The following is a 17,403-nucleotide window of genomic DNA, read 5'->3' on the forward strand; positions in this document are numbered from 1 at the left end:
TCAGTACTGAAATCTGCTGTAGTTTGCGGTAGGGTTGCCCTTCTGTCACATTGAACGATTCTCTTCAGTCGTAGATGGTCCTATTCTTGCAGGATCTTTCCCGACGGCACAGATGTCGGAGATTTGATGTTTTACCAGATTCCAGATATTCACGGTACATTCGTGAAATGGTCGTACAGGAAAATCCGGACTTCATTGCTACCTCGGATGTGCTGTATCCCATCACTCGTGCGCCGACTACTACAACCCGTTCAGGCTCACTTAAATCTTGATAACCTGCCATTGTAGCAGCAGTAACCGATCTAACAACAGCGTCAGACACCTGTCTTAACCGTCAAACGAAAAACTACAAAGAACGAAACTTGTCTAGCTTGAAGGGGAAAACCAGCTGGCGCTATGGTTGGCCCACCAGATGTCGCTGCCATATGTCAAACGGATATCAACTGCGTTTTTTAAAACAGGAACCCCCATTTTTTATTACATATTCGTCTAGTACGTAAAGAAACATGAATGTTTTAGTTGGACCACTTTTTTCGCTTTGTGATAGATGGCGCTGTAACAGTCACAAACATATGGTTCACAATTTTAGACGAACAGTTGGTAACAGGTAGGTTTTTAAAATTAAAGTACAGAACGTAGGTACGCTTTAACATTTTATTTCAGTTGTTCCATTGTAATACATGTACCTTTGTGAACTTATCATTTCTGAGAACGCATGCTGTTTCAGCGTGATTACCTGTAAATACCACATTAATGCAATAAATGCTCAAAATGATGTCCGTCAACCTCAATGCATTTGGAAATACGCGTAACGACATTCCTCTCAACAGCGAGTAGTTCGCCTTCCGTAATGTTCGCACATGCATTGACAGTGCGCTGACGCATGTTGTCAGGGGTTGTCGGTGGATCACGATAGCAAATATCCTTCAACTTTCCCCACAGAAAACATCTGGGGACGTCAGATCCGGTGAACGTGCGGGCCATGGTATGGTGCTTCGACGACCAATCCACCTGTCATGAAATGTGCTATTCAATACCGCTTCAACCGCACGCAAGCTATGTGCCAGACATCCATCATGTTGGAAGTCCATCGTCATTCCGTCATGCAGTGAAACATCTTGTAGTAACGTCGTTAGAACATTACGTAGGAAATCAGCATACATTGCACCATTTAGATTGCCATCGATAAAATGGGGGTTAATTATCCTTCCTCCCACAATGCCGCGCCATACATTAACCCGCCAAGGTCGCTGATGTTCCACTTGTCACAGCCATCGTGGATTTTCTGTTGCTAAATAGTGCATATTATGCCAGTTTACGTTACCGCTGTTGGTGAATGACGCTTCGTCGCTAAATAGAATGCGTGCAAAAAATCTGTCATCATCCCGCAATTTCTCTTGTGCCCAGTGGCAGAACTGTACACGACGTTCAAAGTCGTCGCCATGCAATTCCTGGTGCACAGAAATATGGTATGGGTGCAATCGATGTTGATGTAGCATTCTCAACACCGACGTTTTTGAGATTCCCGATTCTCGCGCAATTTGTCTGCTACTGATGTGCGGATTAGCCGCAAAAGCAGCTAAAACACCTACTTGGGATCATTATAATTATTTGTTGCAGGTCGTGGTTGAGGTTGCACATTGTGGCTGAACACTTCCTGTTTCCTCAAATAACGTGACTATCCGGCGAAGGGTCCGGACACTTGGATGTCGTCCAGGATACCGAGCAGCATACATAGCACACGCCCGTTGGGCATTTTGATCACAATAGCCGTACATCAACACGATATCGACCTTTTCCGCAATTGGTTAACGGTCCATTTTAACACGGGTAATGTATCACGAAACAAATACCGCATGTTACGTGATACCATGAACTTATACGTTTGTGACTATTACAGCGCCATTTATCACAAAGCGAAAAAAGTGGTCCAACTAAAACATTCATATTTATTTACGTACTACACGAATATGTAATCAAAAATGGGTGTTCCTATTTAAAAAAAACGCAATTGATATCCGTTTGACCTATGGCAGCGCCATCTAGCGGGCCAACCATAGCGCCATCTGGTTTCCCGCTTCAAGCTAGACGAGTTTCGTTCTTTGTAGTTTTTTCGTTTGGTACTTATTTCGTGAGATATTTAGCCCGGTCACTATCAATGAACCACCCTGTATGATGGCCCCTTCTGACGCTAGTGGGAGATGGGAAATGGCGTCACAAGTTAAAGCGTCTTTAACTTCTGTGGCATTGTGTTGTGCCCTACATCTCCGATATTCGTAAAACTTGTCTGGAAACAGATTCCAGAATGTACGGTATCGCCAAGTTCTTTTCGATACAGATATAGCTCATTTACATACATTCCTCAAGCCCAGGGGCGTTGTGGTATCCAACCCACCCATGGGGGTGAAAATCTGCCCTACTTCATATATAGAATTGGTTCTAATCTAATCTAATCTTGACCCCGCCAAAAACTGACGTAGGAGATCAGACGCACCGCGAGCAAGCTGTCGGCCGATGTTATCGGGAGACCTCTGGTGACAGCGTCTGGCGACCGTTGTCGGTGCCACTGTGAACGCAGACTTTATATATAAAAAAAGGCTCTCACACGGGACGAGGCAGCTGACGTTGACGTAAACGCGGTCGGGACACCCCACCTCACTGTAAATATTGCCGTCGGCAAAGGAGGTTTTGGACTTGTCGATGGCTTGTACAGAGAATTACTGGTAAGAAAAACCTTACATAATGCTGCACAAGCATCTGAGATACATACTTGTAGTTACTCGATAAATCAATTGAATTTTCATCCCATTTGCGGTTTTAAACTGAATATAGTCATGGTGTAGCGTCTAACCATATTCTCGATGTTGCATTGACTACCAACACTGAAATACTTACTTCATTACATAGATTTCAAGATCGAGATTCGTTTCGTAATTTCATTCGAGCACGAGGAGATTTTTTTTAACCTGCTCACCATCATTGGAAATGATATTTACCGGCAAGATACAGACACAAGTCAGTCTATAATCACACAGACAGGTATGTAAATATATTACAAAAAGTTTCGTGTTAGGTAAAACTTAAAACTTCGAGTGTGTAACTTGTGTTCACTTTCTAACACACTCGCAGTCACGTTAAGATTTCTGGCCAATGGCGGAACATTAGTCGTTTGCCTCTGTAACCAGAATTGCCACGAATACATTATTTATAATAAACAAAATCGACTATTGCAGATAATACTTCTATTAAATGAAAAAGAAAGACCCAGAATCGTTTGGAAAACACAAGGTGAAAAAAATGCTTTGGAGGAGGTGCGCGCAAACCTGCTACCATTTTCTGCTCAGCTTAATAGCCTACGTCGCTATCAACTACACTACAGCTTTCACATAGCAGCCAAGTCTCCGTACATGTTATAGACTGTCAAAAGGCTGTATCTGCAACTGTCATTATTTGATATTTAATGTTAAACTGACCAAATAGACGCGCTTTTGATAGATCACCATTGTGCCGTAGTACAGAAACGGTATAATGTGATAGCAATCAATTTATAACACTAAAAACATCAAACAGGAAGTCTTTACCTACCGATATGTCGTTTCCGGTCATATTATTATAACGAACCGTAGTTAGAATGTCGCGTTTTTCGAGAGATCCTTATTTGCACATGATTTGAAACAGCTTATATTGGTTATAAATTTAGACAACATTGTTGGAGTACAGCGACCAGCTGCTTTATTTAGAGTAAAACCAACAGCCGAGATCGCAATAATATTTGTTTATTTAGCGTTTTCGGCTTACGTAAAGCCATCTTCAGAGTTTTTGGCCCCTATTTCTGGTGATGGCGTCTCTCCGGTTTCTCGTGATACCATGATCGTACATTGTCAACCGAGGAGCCGCCAGCAACAGCCATAGCGGCCAAAAATTCTGAAGATGGTTTTAACGTAAGCCCAAACCGCTAAATAAGCAAATACAGAGGGGTCCAAAAAATGTATTCACTGTTTAAAAGTCCATAACTTGCAAACTAATTGACGGAGTTGTCTCATTTTTGGCGAAAGTGTAGCTTAAAGTCCAACTTAACGATATCGCTGGATGTGTTCGAAATGGTCACCATTAACATCCACACACAAACGATGCCGCCGAACTGCAGCACGAGTTACTGAGTACAACGTGTTCAGTTGGATATATGCACACGAATGTACGATGGATTCTCGAAGTTCATCCAATGTGCGTGGCTTTTGTCGATAAAGGACGTCCTTTAGCGTTCCTCACTGGTAAAAGTCCAGAGAAGTTAAGTCTGCGGAACGTGGATACTTCACAGCACCTCTACGGCTTATCCATCTTCCTGGTAGATTTTCGCCGAGATACGCCCTAACACGATTTTGGTAGTGGGCTGGGGCACCATCTTGTTGAAGGTAAACTCTTCCGCTTCCTTACAAGTCTCGGATGGTAGGTAAAACGGATTGGCCGGCTGGTGTGGCCGTGCGGTTCTAGACGCTTCAGTCTGGAACCGCGTGACCGCTACAGTCGCAGGTTCGAATCCTGCCTCGGGCATGGATGTGTGTGATGTCCTTAGGTTAGTTAGGTTTAAGTAGTTCTAAGTTCTAGGGGACTTATGACCACAGATGTTATGTCCCATAGTGCTCAGAGCCATTTGAACCATTAAAATGGATTTCTGAAGCTTCTAAAACTCATCGAATGTAAGCCTTGCGCCAGCCATGTTTACTCGAGTAACTAGGTGCAACTAAGAACAAAACAGTGACTATCTGGCGACTGTCATCTGACAAAACAAAACAACGCAATACAACGCTTGTGTGGCGATTGCCGGAACTACAAACCATTACTCTGCCAAAGATGAGACAACTCCGTCAATTAGTTTGCCAGTTATGGACTTTTAAACAGTGGATACATTTTTTTGGACTCCTCTGTACTATTACGATCTCGACTGTCTTCTTTTAACGTAAGCTTATAATCAAAGCACGTAGTCTATGACACAGATGTAATATAGCGGCTCCGTTGCGCTTGTGGAGTAAAAATGATGTCGCATCTCATTGGCCACGGTCCTCTACACAAGGCAAAAATCTGATATGGCAAAACATTTCCCGCTCCGCGGTGCAGTGGAACGTGGAATTCCACGCTGTGACGTCACCAGCTCTTCGACCTCGTGCATTTTCACGTCCCGGGAGAGAACAGCTTGGGGTAGCCACTAAAACTACTACCGAGCAGCAGAAGCTAGGCGGGTACTCACATGGCGTTGAGCTCAGTGCTGCTGCGACAGGTGTTGGCGCAGGACTGTAGCGGGAGGCCGTGGTGGGCGAGGGGCTGGCGGGCGCACGCGCTCAGACTGTCTGCAGAGCTGCTGACGCGCAGACCGGGCTGTGAGCAGCTCAGCTCCAGCTCTGCAACACCACAGGGCGCCACACCTCACACCACCTGCTGCCGGCAGGGAAGCTACGCTATACACAGGAACGTACAACTGATCCCGTTATATGTCGATTCACAGTGGACGTTAACGACACGAAACAGAAGGTCACATTACCATCAAATGGCTGTCTGTTCACACTAGACGGAACATCAACACACGGTCGAGTGACCGTCGGCTACGTCCGACGTCGACATGCAATAACTCACGGACGGCACTTGGTAGCAATAGCATTGGAGTGTACGAGGTGTAGAAGTATGAAGTCGGATTATACATGGTACTACCAGCCATCAGCGTAGGTCCCGTTAGACCGCATCTGCAGCGCCATCTGCTTCTTGTAACGGCTAAAGACGAATGTCAAGACGTAGAAAACCATGTTCCTTACGTGTCGAGTTTTGTGCCTACGAACTACGATTTGCGGGCAGAATTGGTTTTCTGTTATCATTTGAAGGAAACTGCTGCAGAGTCCTATCGAATGCTTGTCGAAGCTTTCGGCGAACATGCTCTTGGGAAAACACGGTGTTTAGAATGGTTCAAACAATTCAAAAGTGGTGGTTTTGAAGTGAGAAACGACGAGAGTGGCAAGACAACGTATAGCAGGCCTTATTCCTGGTGCATCATTATACCTTGGAGACAAAACAGCAGTCAGAACAGTGGGTTTACCAAGACGAAGACTCATCGGAAAAAACCGGAATTAGTTTTTTATCTAAGTCTCATTGCGTGTCACTGTTAGATTATATTAGTACTTGTTCCATAGATCATGAATACGACACTTCGTAATGATGTGGAACGTGTCAGGTTAATAAAACGTGTCTATACAAGATATTACATTACACAAAATATTACATGACACTCAATTTTTTGTTTGTTTTTGTTTTTGGTGGGGGTAGGGAAATTACCCATATTACTATATACAAAAATTAATCTAATGAGTAGAAGGAGTTGCCATTAAGAAATTCTCTTAATTTCCTTTTAAATGGTATATGGCTATCTGTCAGACTTTTGATGCTATTAGGTAAGTGACCAAAGACTTTTGTGGCAGCATAATTTACCCCCTTCTCAGCTAAAGTTAGATTTAACCCTGAGTAGTGAAGACCATCCTTTCTCCTAGTGTTATAGCCATGTACACTGCTATTACTTTTGAATTCGTTCGGATTGTTAATAACAAACTTCGTAAGTGAATATATATATTGTGAGGCTACAGTGAAGATCTCTAGTACTTTAAATAACTGTCTGCAGGATGATCTTGGATGAGCTCCAGCAATTATTCTGATTACACGCTTTTGTGCAATGAATGCTCTTTTACTCAATGATGAGTTACCCCAGAAAATGATGGCATACGAAAGCAGAGAATGAAAATAGGCGTGGTAAGCTAATTTACTCAGATGTATATCGCCATAATTTGCAATGACCCTAATAGCATAAGTAGCTGAACTCAAACGTTTCAGCAGATCCTCAGTGTGTTTTTTTTCCAGTTCAACCCCTCATCATGCATACACCTAGAAATTTTGAATATTCTACCTTAGCTACCGATTTCTGATCGAACTCTATATTTATTAATGGTGTCATTCCATTTACTGTGTGGAACTGTATATACTGTGTTTTGTCAAAGTTTAATGAGAGCCCATTTGCAGAGAACCACTTAATGATTTTCTGGAAAACATCGTTTACAATTTCACCAGTTAATTCTTGACTGTTGGGTGTGATATCTATACTTGTATCATCGGCAAAAAGTACCAACTTCGCATCTTCGTGAATATGGAATGGCAAGTCATTAATATATATTAAGAACAACAGAGGACCCAAGACCGAACCTTGCGGCACCCCATTCTTGTTTGTTCCCCGGTTTGAGAAATCACCAGTTTTTTGCATATTATGTGAACTGTTTATTTCAACTTTCTGTACCCTTCCAGTTAGGTATGATTTAAACCATTTGAGCAATGTCCCATTCATACCACAGTACTTGAGCTTATCCAGAAGTATTCCATGATTTACACAATCAAAAGTCTTTGATAGATCACAAAAAATCCCAACAGGTGGCTTCCAGTTACTCAGAGCATTTAAGATTTCATTAGTGAAAGTATATATAGCATTTTCCGTTGAAAAACCCTTCTGGAAACCAAACTAACATTTTGTTAAAACTTTATTTTTACAAAGGTGTGAAGCTGCTCTACAATACATTACTTTTTCAAGAATTTTGGATAAGGCAGTCAGAAGAGAGATTGGGCGGTAGTTATTGACATCAGACGTCAATACCTTCAAGAGGATGCTGGAGCAGAACTGGTAAAGATTATCGCGGAAAAATACTCTCGCACCAGGACTAAGCAACTCTTCAGACATCAGCCGATGCAATAGGGAAAGTGCACGAGTTTGGGTTCGAAGTAGTTAACAGCTCATTCAGTCCCCTTGATTTAATTCCGTGTAAACTTCTCTATGTCAGAAGATGAGTTTAACGGGAAAATTCTCTCTGAATAAAAAGATGCTGTAAACGAGAATTCTGTAAAAATTGGAAATACATTTCTTTTCTAAGGAAATTAATAAAAAATGTAATCCTCCGTGGACCAAGTGCATTAATTTTAATGGAGATTCTGTTAGAAATAAATATTCACTTTTTCAAATAAATGTTATTTAGCTACTAAATTTTTAACCAACGTTATCAGTGCATCCTCTCAGAATGCTCTTCAGCACCGGTAAAGATTCTGTTGATAAGGATCTGTCGGATCCATTTCATGTAATAAAGTCTCGATGTTCACCTATTCCTGTGTTTTCTTGCTTCAAGCTGGCTGCCTACATGCAACGGTGACTACCCCCAAGAGAGAAAAGTGTCGTTGCTCACAGTTGTTACATTTATATTGCATGTACCTACATTCTTTCCTGTCTCCTAATACTGTGATTAAATCCAAAATGTATGGCTATGTTTGATCTGAATGTGTATTCTTCAAGTGTGGCGGAAATCTGTAGTCTGCTTTAACAGTTTTGCCAACTTGTGAATGTAAGCAGAAGAGCGGAGAGGCTTAATAATGTCGACACGGCAGGTTCCTGGTGTGGCATGCACAGTTATGTTGACGAGGGACGAGTCGTGTCTCTCTGGACAGGTATTCCTTCCACATTTTTTTTTCAAAGCGGAACCACTAGTCAGTGTCCGTAGTCAAGTTCTCTTTTGGCATGACCAGCTAATGACAGGCGCTTTTTGGTATACATTCTGTCATGCTATAGCTACAGGTATTGTACTGTTTTATAAGTGAGCTATGATGGTGTCTGATAACTTTGTTTCAGTTTTTGGATGTTTGTGGAAATTATTATAGTATTTCAACTGTAATTGTATGTGTGCTCGAATAATAGCGATTTCTGTACTTCGTGTGTAGATCGAATTGCTACCACTTGTAGTGGTAGCACAAGGAAACCATCTCCTTGCTCAGCGATTAATAATGTAAATTCACTGCCAACAGATGAAGTAAATTTAGGGGAAACGGTATCAAATTTCTTATTTTTGACGATTTGTGAGAAATCGGAAGTGGATTCACCAAGACGAAAACTCATCGGAAAAAAACGGAATTACTTTTTTATCTAACATAAGTCCCATTGCGTGTCACTGTGGTGAATCAGAGGGTACTCCCGATCATGTGGTCTACGAGTGCCCCCTCTTCAATGATGTTGCATCCACATTACGTGACCAATTACCTGACAGCGACGCATACCAGTTACTAAGACAAGAAGACGCTTCTCAAACTCTCAACAAATTAGCAGACGAGGTATCACGATAAGTGTTAAAGGAATACCTGAGGGGCATAAATTAACTTAAAAAATTGAGACATAAATACTGAATGCGCTCCCTACTCCTATACCGCCTACACGTGAATAGGCCGACTTTCCTCGTAGTCTGGAATCTGCCACGTACAGGAGTAGGGGAAGTGGGGAACAACGTCACCGATACTAGACAAAAGCACCGGACTTGACTTAGCTTAGAACTACTTAGTAGGACTTAGATTAGGAAATTAGTTATTAGGAACCTGCAGCGAATAACATCTTTGGCTGCCCAGTGTCAGGGGCACGCCCATCGGGATTAGCTCGGTGGGCAAGGCACTAAAGTAGGTTTATACATTCCTGACACAACTGTGACGCTGCAGGCAGTAGAGTTTTAGTTAAGATAATATACATTAAATATTAATAATAATAATAGTAGAAATTTAGCTGCCCATTGTTATCAGTTATAGCTGTAGCTCACAATTTAATTAAACCCATAACTAGCTGCAATTGATGTTTGAACAAATCAGGACCCACTAATCATATAAGGAAGCGGGTTACGTTTGTATAATTATTATTATTATTATTGAAATAGAGAATTTTTTTAAAAAAAAGAAAAAAAAATCGGAAGTTCGTGCCTTTGTTGAGCCACATGCTTACATGGGCAGTTCTCGATATTGAGCCTTGGGCTTATAAATTAATAAAAGATGCTCAGGCCTTCAGCACCAGTTCGATAAACGTGTGAATTTCCGAATTAAAATTTCTTTTATGATGAAATAGAAGGGTTCTTTCTTGTCGACGCAACTAATACGTTCATCTACGTGCTTCTCTGGTGTACATGGCGTCATATTCTCATAAACTAATGAACACTAACTCAGTTTTATACGTCGAGCGAGTACATAAACAGTGGTGATAAAAGATATGGCTCTGAGCACTATGGGACTTAACATCTATGGTTATCAGTCCCCTAGAACTTAGAACTACTTAAACCTAACTAACCCAAGGACATCACACAACACCCAGTCATCACGAGGCAGAGAAAATCCCGGACCCCGCCGGGAATCGAACCCTGGAACCCGGGCGCGGGAAGCGAGAACGATACCGCACGACCACGAGCTGCCACCAAAATACACATCGAATTGCCATGAATAATGCAGTCTAGAAATATCTTTGGCATTCAAAACAGCTTCAATTCGTCTCCGTATGGGTAAATACAGGTCCTTTACGGTAATCAAGGGAATCTTATATCATTCTTCTTACAAAATAGTGGAAAATTCAGGTAATGATGATGGAGGTGGATAGCGATCACGTACACTTCTTTCCAAAGTAGTCCACAAAGACTGAAAATATTAAATGATAATTAATTGAAACCCTTAGCTCCGACAGGTGTTGTTGATATATCTCGATAGGGACAGCTGAAAATGTGTGCCCCAACCGGGACTCCATCTGAGCCACCGAGGACAGCTGAAGAACGTGACTGCAGGGACTTATCGCTTGCACGCTTCCCGTGAGACCCACATGCGTGCAAGGGATAAATCCCTGCAGTCGCGCCATTCATCTGTGTCCTCGATGGCTCAGATAGAGCGTCTGCCATGCAAGCAGGAGATCCCGAGTTCGAGTCCCGGTCGGGGCACATATTTTCAGCTGCCCCTATCGAGGTATATCAACAACACATGTCGGCAGCTGAGGGTTTCAATTAATTATCATTTATTCTAAAGAAGCTGCACGGTCATCAGTGGTATCTGTTCATTCGAGAATAGTTACTATCTTCACATATATATGAATAATATTGAGATCTGATGACTGTGGAAGCTAGGTGAGATGCTACACTTCATTCTCGTCTGCAAAACCAGTCCTGGACGATGCAAGCTGTGTGAACAGAAGCCCTGTCGTCTTTGAACATAGCATCACTTTTGAGGAACAAACCCACATGAGCCTCGGCAGTAATGCGACCCTGCAGACTAACCATGGCAACCATATAACTCCACGATATGGCTGCCCAAATTGTTCAAAAATGGTTCAAATGACTCTCATCACTATGTGACTTAACTTCTGAGGCCATCAGTCGCCTAGAACTTACAACTACTTAAACCTAACTAACCTAAGGACATCACACACATCTATGCCCGAGACAGGATTCGAACCTGCGACCGTAGCGGTCGCTCGGTTCCAGACTGTAGCGCCTAGAACCGCACGGCCACTCCCGCCGGCGCCCATATTGTCAACGCACATCTATGCCCGAGACAGGATTCGAACCTGCGACCGTAGCGGTCGCTCGGTTCCAGACTGTAGCGCCTAGAACCGCACGGCCACTCCCGCCGGCGCCCAAATTGTCAACGATGCCCAGTCATGTACCACTCTTGGGACGTAAACTCGGCCAGGAGCTGAAAGTAGTATGAAACAAGCCTCATCTGAGCTAACGACAGTCTTTCATTGCTCTATAGTCCAGTTTATATGGCTGCGGCACCATACTTTCCTGTTACGGGCATCTTGCATCACAGATGAATGGTTTTGGAGTTTCAACACACCCTGAAATTCCCTGCTCCTCCAGCTCCCTTCGTGTTATTTTCGTACTGACAGATCGAAAGAGCGACATTCACTTTTGCAGTGATTTAGCAGCTGTCGTTTTCTTATTTTTCGTCACAGCCATCTTCAGTGACCGTCCGTCAAAATCACTCAACACACACTTCCGTCCGCGTGTTGACTTAGCGGATGACGTTTTTCCGCCTTTTCTTTAAGAGGTATTTATCTTCGACACGGCGCCTGTTAAAACACCAAATCCTTCGGCTACCTGGTTACGGAAGCACCCATCATACGAGCATAACAAATTTTTCCACGTTCCAGTTCACTTAGCTCCTATGTAATGCACTCAAAACTACACAAAACATCAATAAAACTTTCTCGGTTTTCAAGCCGCGTCAATTCGAATAAAATCCTCGAGCTTTCGATGACCATCTCCGCCATCGTCTTCAGGAGTTCACTGACTGCCGAGGCTGATACGATTTCTCGCTTATATAGGCATGATGACAGGGGCAGGCGCCACGTTTGAAACTGCCGTTCCCGCGTCGTGCATCTGTCTTTGCTTTCTTTCGATGTTCAACGCCCGCCCCCATGCCCTGCTGAGTGTGTACCCCTGGTCTCTGTTGAAACTGTTGTTGTTTAAACGAATCTCGGCCGCTTCCTTTATAACGGAGTCCCAATATGTAGATGCATGAGCCAACACTTTTGTATTTTCGAATTGTATTATGTCCGTTTTCTAGGCAATGCTCCGCTATGGCCGACGTGTCAAGCTCCCTCTGTTTTATATGGTGCTTGTGCTCAGAACAACGCTCCGCAATCGTGCGAATTGTTTGTCCGTTATACGTGCTCCCACATTCACAGGGTACACCATACACGCCAGACAGGGGTACACACTCAGCAGGGCATGGGGGCGGGCGTTAGACATCGAAAGAAAGCAAAGACAGATGCGCGACGCGGGAACGGCAGTTTCAAACGTGGCGCCTGCCCCTGGCGCCACGTGACGTCACCGGTGCTGCCACGGGCAATAGCTCTGCTAGCTGCCCGCGTCGACTTACGCGCGCGCGTGCCACAAGGGTCTATCTGATTGGCTGCTGATGTCATCATGCCTATATAAGCGAGAAACCGTAGCAGCCCCGGTAGTAACACCGGACGCTACCTTGGCGTTACTCTGGACCGGCGCCTGACGTGGAAGGCGCACATCAGGGAAGTAAGGGGTAAAGTGCTTGGCAGATTGCGCTTGTTGTCCCCCTTACTCAACCCAGCCAAGACCCTGCCCCCACTCTGTGGCATAACTCTGTACCTGACACTAATCAGGCCTGTGTTAGAGTACGCTGCTGTGGTGTGGGGCAACGCGGCCGACTCGTCCATCGCAAAGCTGCAGACGGTCCAAAACAAGGCGCTTAGGATAGTGCTTCACCTGCCACGAGACTTCAGCACCGGAGAACTCCACAGAGTAGCAGGAGTCCCGCTGCTCAAACACCGATTCCGGCAGCCGGCGCATCGTTTTTACGCGGCCACCCGGATGTCGGAGAACGACCTTATACGCAACTTGGGGAACCAAGTGCACTGGCGCCCGACCACAAAGTGGCCAGACCTGTTGCTGGAGTAAAGGCACGCCGCAACATGAGCCAGATGAAGTAAAAGAAGAAACGTAACCGTGAGGAAGATTCCCACGAGAGGACAACTTCCAACACACCCAGGAAGAAGTAGGAAAGGCGTGATCCGCTCACCCTACAACACACCAGAGTACGAAGCTCCGTGAATCTGCGTAGCGTAGCCCCGGCAGTCAGTGAACTCCTCGACGACGATGGCGGAGATGGTCCTCGAAAGCTCGAGGATTTTATTCGAACAGACGCGGCTTGAAAACCGAGAACGTTTATTCATGTATGCCGTCGCTAAAGACTCCGAGGATACACAGAACATCGTTCTGAACACGAATGAGCACCGAGCGAGGTGGCGCAGTAGTTGGCCCGTTGGAGTCGCATTCGGGAGGACGGCGGTTCAAACCTACGTCCGGCCATCCTGATTTGGTTTTTCTGTGATTTATCTAAATCGCTTGAAACAAATGCTGGGATGGCTCCTTGGCACGGCCGACTTCCTTCCCGATCCTTCCCTAATAAGATGGTATCGATAACCTCGCTGTTTGGTCCCCTTCCCGAAACAAACCGACCACGACTGACACCTACAACGTAATGAGGACATCGCACAGGTGCCGTTAGTGGTCAAATACAAGAGCGCAACCTGTAAGTAAGCTTTGCTATCATCTGCATTTATGTTCAAACATGCATTTCTCGCGGTGTTTCCATATTTTTGCCCACCCCCTGTATAGTAAATGAGCGTGTCTGCTATTCAAAGGAAAGGACGTCCCGTCGACATTAAGATTATTATAGACAAGTCACCAGCGCGAATTGCACAAAGATGGGGAATGAGATCGGATCAGGTCTTCATACAGGAAACGACACGGGATTCGCTTAATTGAAAATGGTTCCATTTGTTCATGCGGATCGCACCTCGCGAATAAGAGGGTTGGGTTGGGTTGTTTGAGGGAAGAGACCAAACTGCGAGGTCATCGGTCTCATCGGATTAGGGAAGGACGGGGAAGGAAGTCGACCGTGCCACGGAACCATCCCGGCATTTGCCTGGAGCGATTTAGGGAAATCACGGAAAACCTAAATCAGGATGGCCGGACGCGGGACTGAATCATCGTCCTCCCGAGTGCGAGTCCAGTGTGCTAACTACTGCGCCACCTCGCTCGGTCGCGAATAAGAATGCAGCGTCTTAACCACTGCACCAACTCGTTCGACATCTCTGCCATTCGCTTCAAAGATGCACTGTAGTTAGGCCAACCTCCCCACGGCTTATCCAGAACTGCAGGCTTTTTTTTTCTTTTTTGAAGCGTGGCAAAATGTGTCCTGGGTGCGCATCGATAGACTCACAGAGTTCTCGCCACATAAGCACAAAATAGCTTTGCCCGTTTGTGATTAGAATACACGACATTAAGGGACAGAAAGCATGGTTGCGTCGCTTGTTTCAGACCTCTTTCACTGGAGGTGAATATATCATCCCGTTTCTTGGATCGTAAAAGAAATTCAGAGCAGCTATACCGTTCTTTACCAGTGTGGTACAGTGTATGGTAAATAACGTTTTTATCACACCACTGCCTTTTAAAAACTTCAAGATATCGCCTCTCATAAATACCTATTGTATGGTTCATTTATTATTCGAGTATTAACAACACTCAAAGAATATTTGTCATTTAATCAGAACAGAAGTTATATATCCGAAGATTAATAGATTCTTCGTTGCTCATTTGTAGACCTAATTCGTATATAAGAAAGAAAATCATAAAACACAATGCGGGACATCCACAGTTTTGAACTTTTAACTTCCGCAAGTTATATTCACAATAATTTGTGGAAATAGTGGAATATTTACTTTTTACATTAAATTAGTTAAAAATTTTTGAAACCTTTCCCAAAATTGAATGGTCTCTTTCTCCTGGCTCTCTCACAAATAATGTGGGAGGGCTGTTGTTTGTGCAAATAGTGGAGTATTTACTTTTTACATTAAATTAGTTAAAAATTTTTGAAACCTTTCCCAAAATTGAGTGGTCTCTTTCTTTTAGCTCTCCCATAAATAATGTGGGAGGGCTGTTTTCTAGCTCAAGCAGCGTGGCTGCAAAATTGAGAGACCCACCCCCCGGAATAGAGATGAACGGAATTTTTGCTTCCTGTATGGCATGAGTTAAGGAAAGGCGAAAGTTCTACATCTTAATATTCGAAATATCAGGCAATCTGGAATTATTCGATTATATGAAACCATGGAGACGTGTATGCTAATGAACTTTTTTATAATTTGTTTCTATGAGTGAAATTTTTAGGTAATTTCAGATTACTTATTTACGTAAATATAAGCAATATATTCAGTATATTTCAGAATCTAGGTCTCAACTGAGCGATGTGATATAAGTAGTCAGCAGACTTAGCAGAACAACTATTTCATTGGCACCTAGTTACTTTTTAATGGATGTCAAGCATTGATTCTTAGAAGCAACGCAGCTACTGCTACATCATACAAAATTATAAGAAAGTTGAATGAGAATAATTAAAGTAATTATAAATAAACATGCAAGATAGTGAGTTAGAAAATACATTAGAAAAAAGAAATTAACCAATTCTTAGAAAGACAAATCTGTTCTTCACAATGTAAAGAACTTCTAAGCACTAGAGTGAGCCAGATCGTCTTGATTCTGCTAACTATTATGACGGCTTCAATCGTCTGTAAGTGGTATGTAATTTTTTTTTAATGATGTCTTCATAGTCACACGTCATGCTTTCTCAGTACACACAATCTAATCGCCTTAAAGTTAATAAACGCTGACATTATTCCACATCGTGTCCATCTATCGTTCTTGCTGTTGTGTTTACTGCCAAGAGAAAAAAGCATTATGTAGCAGTTTCTTAGATTTACGTAACTATCAATGATCTAGCACGAATTTAAAATGATGTAAATATCAGATAGCTGAGTAAACAAAGCACAAAAATTAGAGTGTCAAGCGAAAACTGACATACTAATCATCACCAACGAGGCCACAGAGTTCGGTGTTAACATCAATTCAAGAATAATTATCAGCATTGCTGGAAACGATGTAGAAGAAAAAACTCCTTTGATTACCTTGGAAGCGTAGTTGTGAAAACAGGCAAAGAGGGGGCAGTTAAAAGGCGGATACAGAAAGCTAATGGCGTATTCATCCACCCATGAAAATATAGAAAAATAGTAATCATGAACATACTATACAACATTTATGCAAAATGTATGCTACTCTATGGGCACAAAACGTACTACGGTACTGGAGGCGTGGAAATTGCACTGCGTATTTCAATTGCAGACATGTATCTGTAAATAAACAAGACTTCGTTAGGTAGCTTTATTTTTTCAAAGCGTTAATTAAAACCTTATAGCTCCCCCTCGTATACAAGCAAGACTCTCGACCAGCTCTCTCTGCTCCACTTCTGCCTGTCTTTATCTTATACTTTCCAAAGTTCATACATGTTCTCCTAGATACCTTGCCGTCTAGCACGTGTACAACGAAGAGCATTGTGCAGAAATGACGTAGCCATAAGATAGGAAATTGTTTCTAGAATCAGCCTTTCACTCTACAGTGGAGTGTCAGTTGCTTAGTCTGTGGGTCGGACCAAGACTCGAACCCGAAACCTTGTCTCTGGAGGCAATGCTCTTTCCAACTATCAAGGCACGATTCACGACCCTCTGGAAAATCACTGAACATATCAGCCACGTTTCATACATGTACCTGATGATGCGACAGAAGAAGAAAGATCAATCGATGTAGAAGAGGTTGGGGATTCAGTATTAGAATCACAATTTGAAATAGGTCTGGAAGATTTCAAATAAGGCAGAAGGGATGGAGAGCATTCCATAGGAATTTGTAAAATCGCTGGGGGAAGTGGCAACAAAACGACTATTCACGTTGGTGTGTAGAATGTATGAGTCTGGTGACATACCATCAGACTTTCGGAAAATTACCATCCACACAGTTCCGAACATAACAATAGCCGAAAAGTGCGAGAATTTTCGCACAATCAGCTTAACAACCCATGCATCCAAGTTGCTGACGAGCACAGTATACAGAAAAATGGAAAAGAAAATTTATGATGTGTTAGATGACGATCAGTCTGACTTTAGGAAAACTAAAGGCAGCA

The 17,403-nt window shown here is 43.2% G+C and overlaps 1 protein-coding gene across 1 annotated transcript in view; it reads right to left on the reverse strand.

Moving 5' to 3' along the window:
* Positions 1-17,403, reverse strand: part of LOC124775352 (cyclic nucleotide-gated cation channel beta-1) — a 172,207-nt gene that overhangs the window by 56,137 nt on the left and 98,667 nt on the right. The window contains exon 3 of the mRNA XM_047250184.1: positions 5,246-5,396. Coding sequence (XP_047106140.1) covers positions 5,246-5,396 — 151 coding nt within the window. The remainder of the gene's footprint in view (positions 1-5,245; positions 5,397-17,403) is intronic.

This window comes from Schistocerca piceifrons, chromosome 2 (genome assembly GCF_021461385.2).
Source record: "Schistocerca piceifrons isolate TAMUIC-IGC-003096 chromosome 2, iqSchPice1.1, whole genome shotgun sequence".
Lineage (NCBI taxonomy): Eukaryota > Metazoa > Arthropoda > Insecta > Orthoptera > Acrididae > Schistocerca > Schistocerca piceifrons.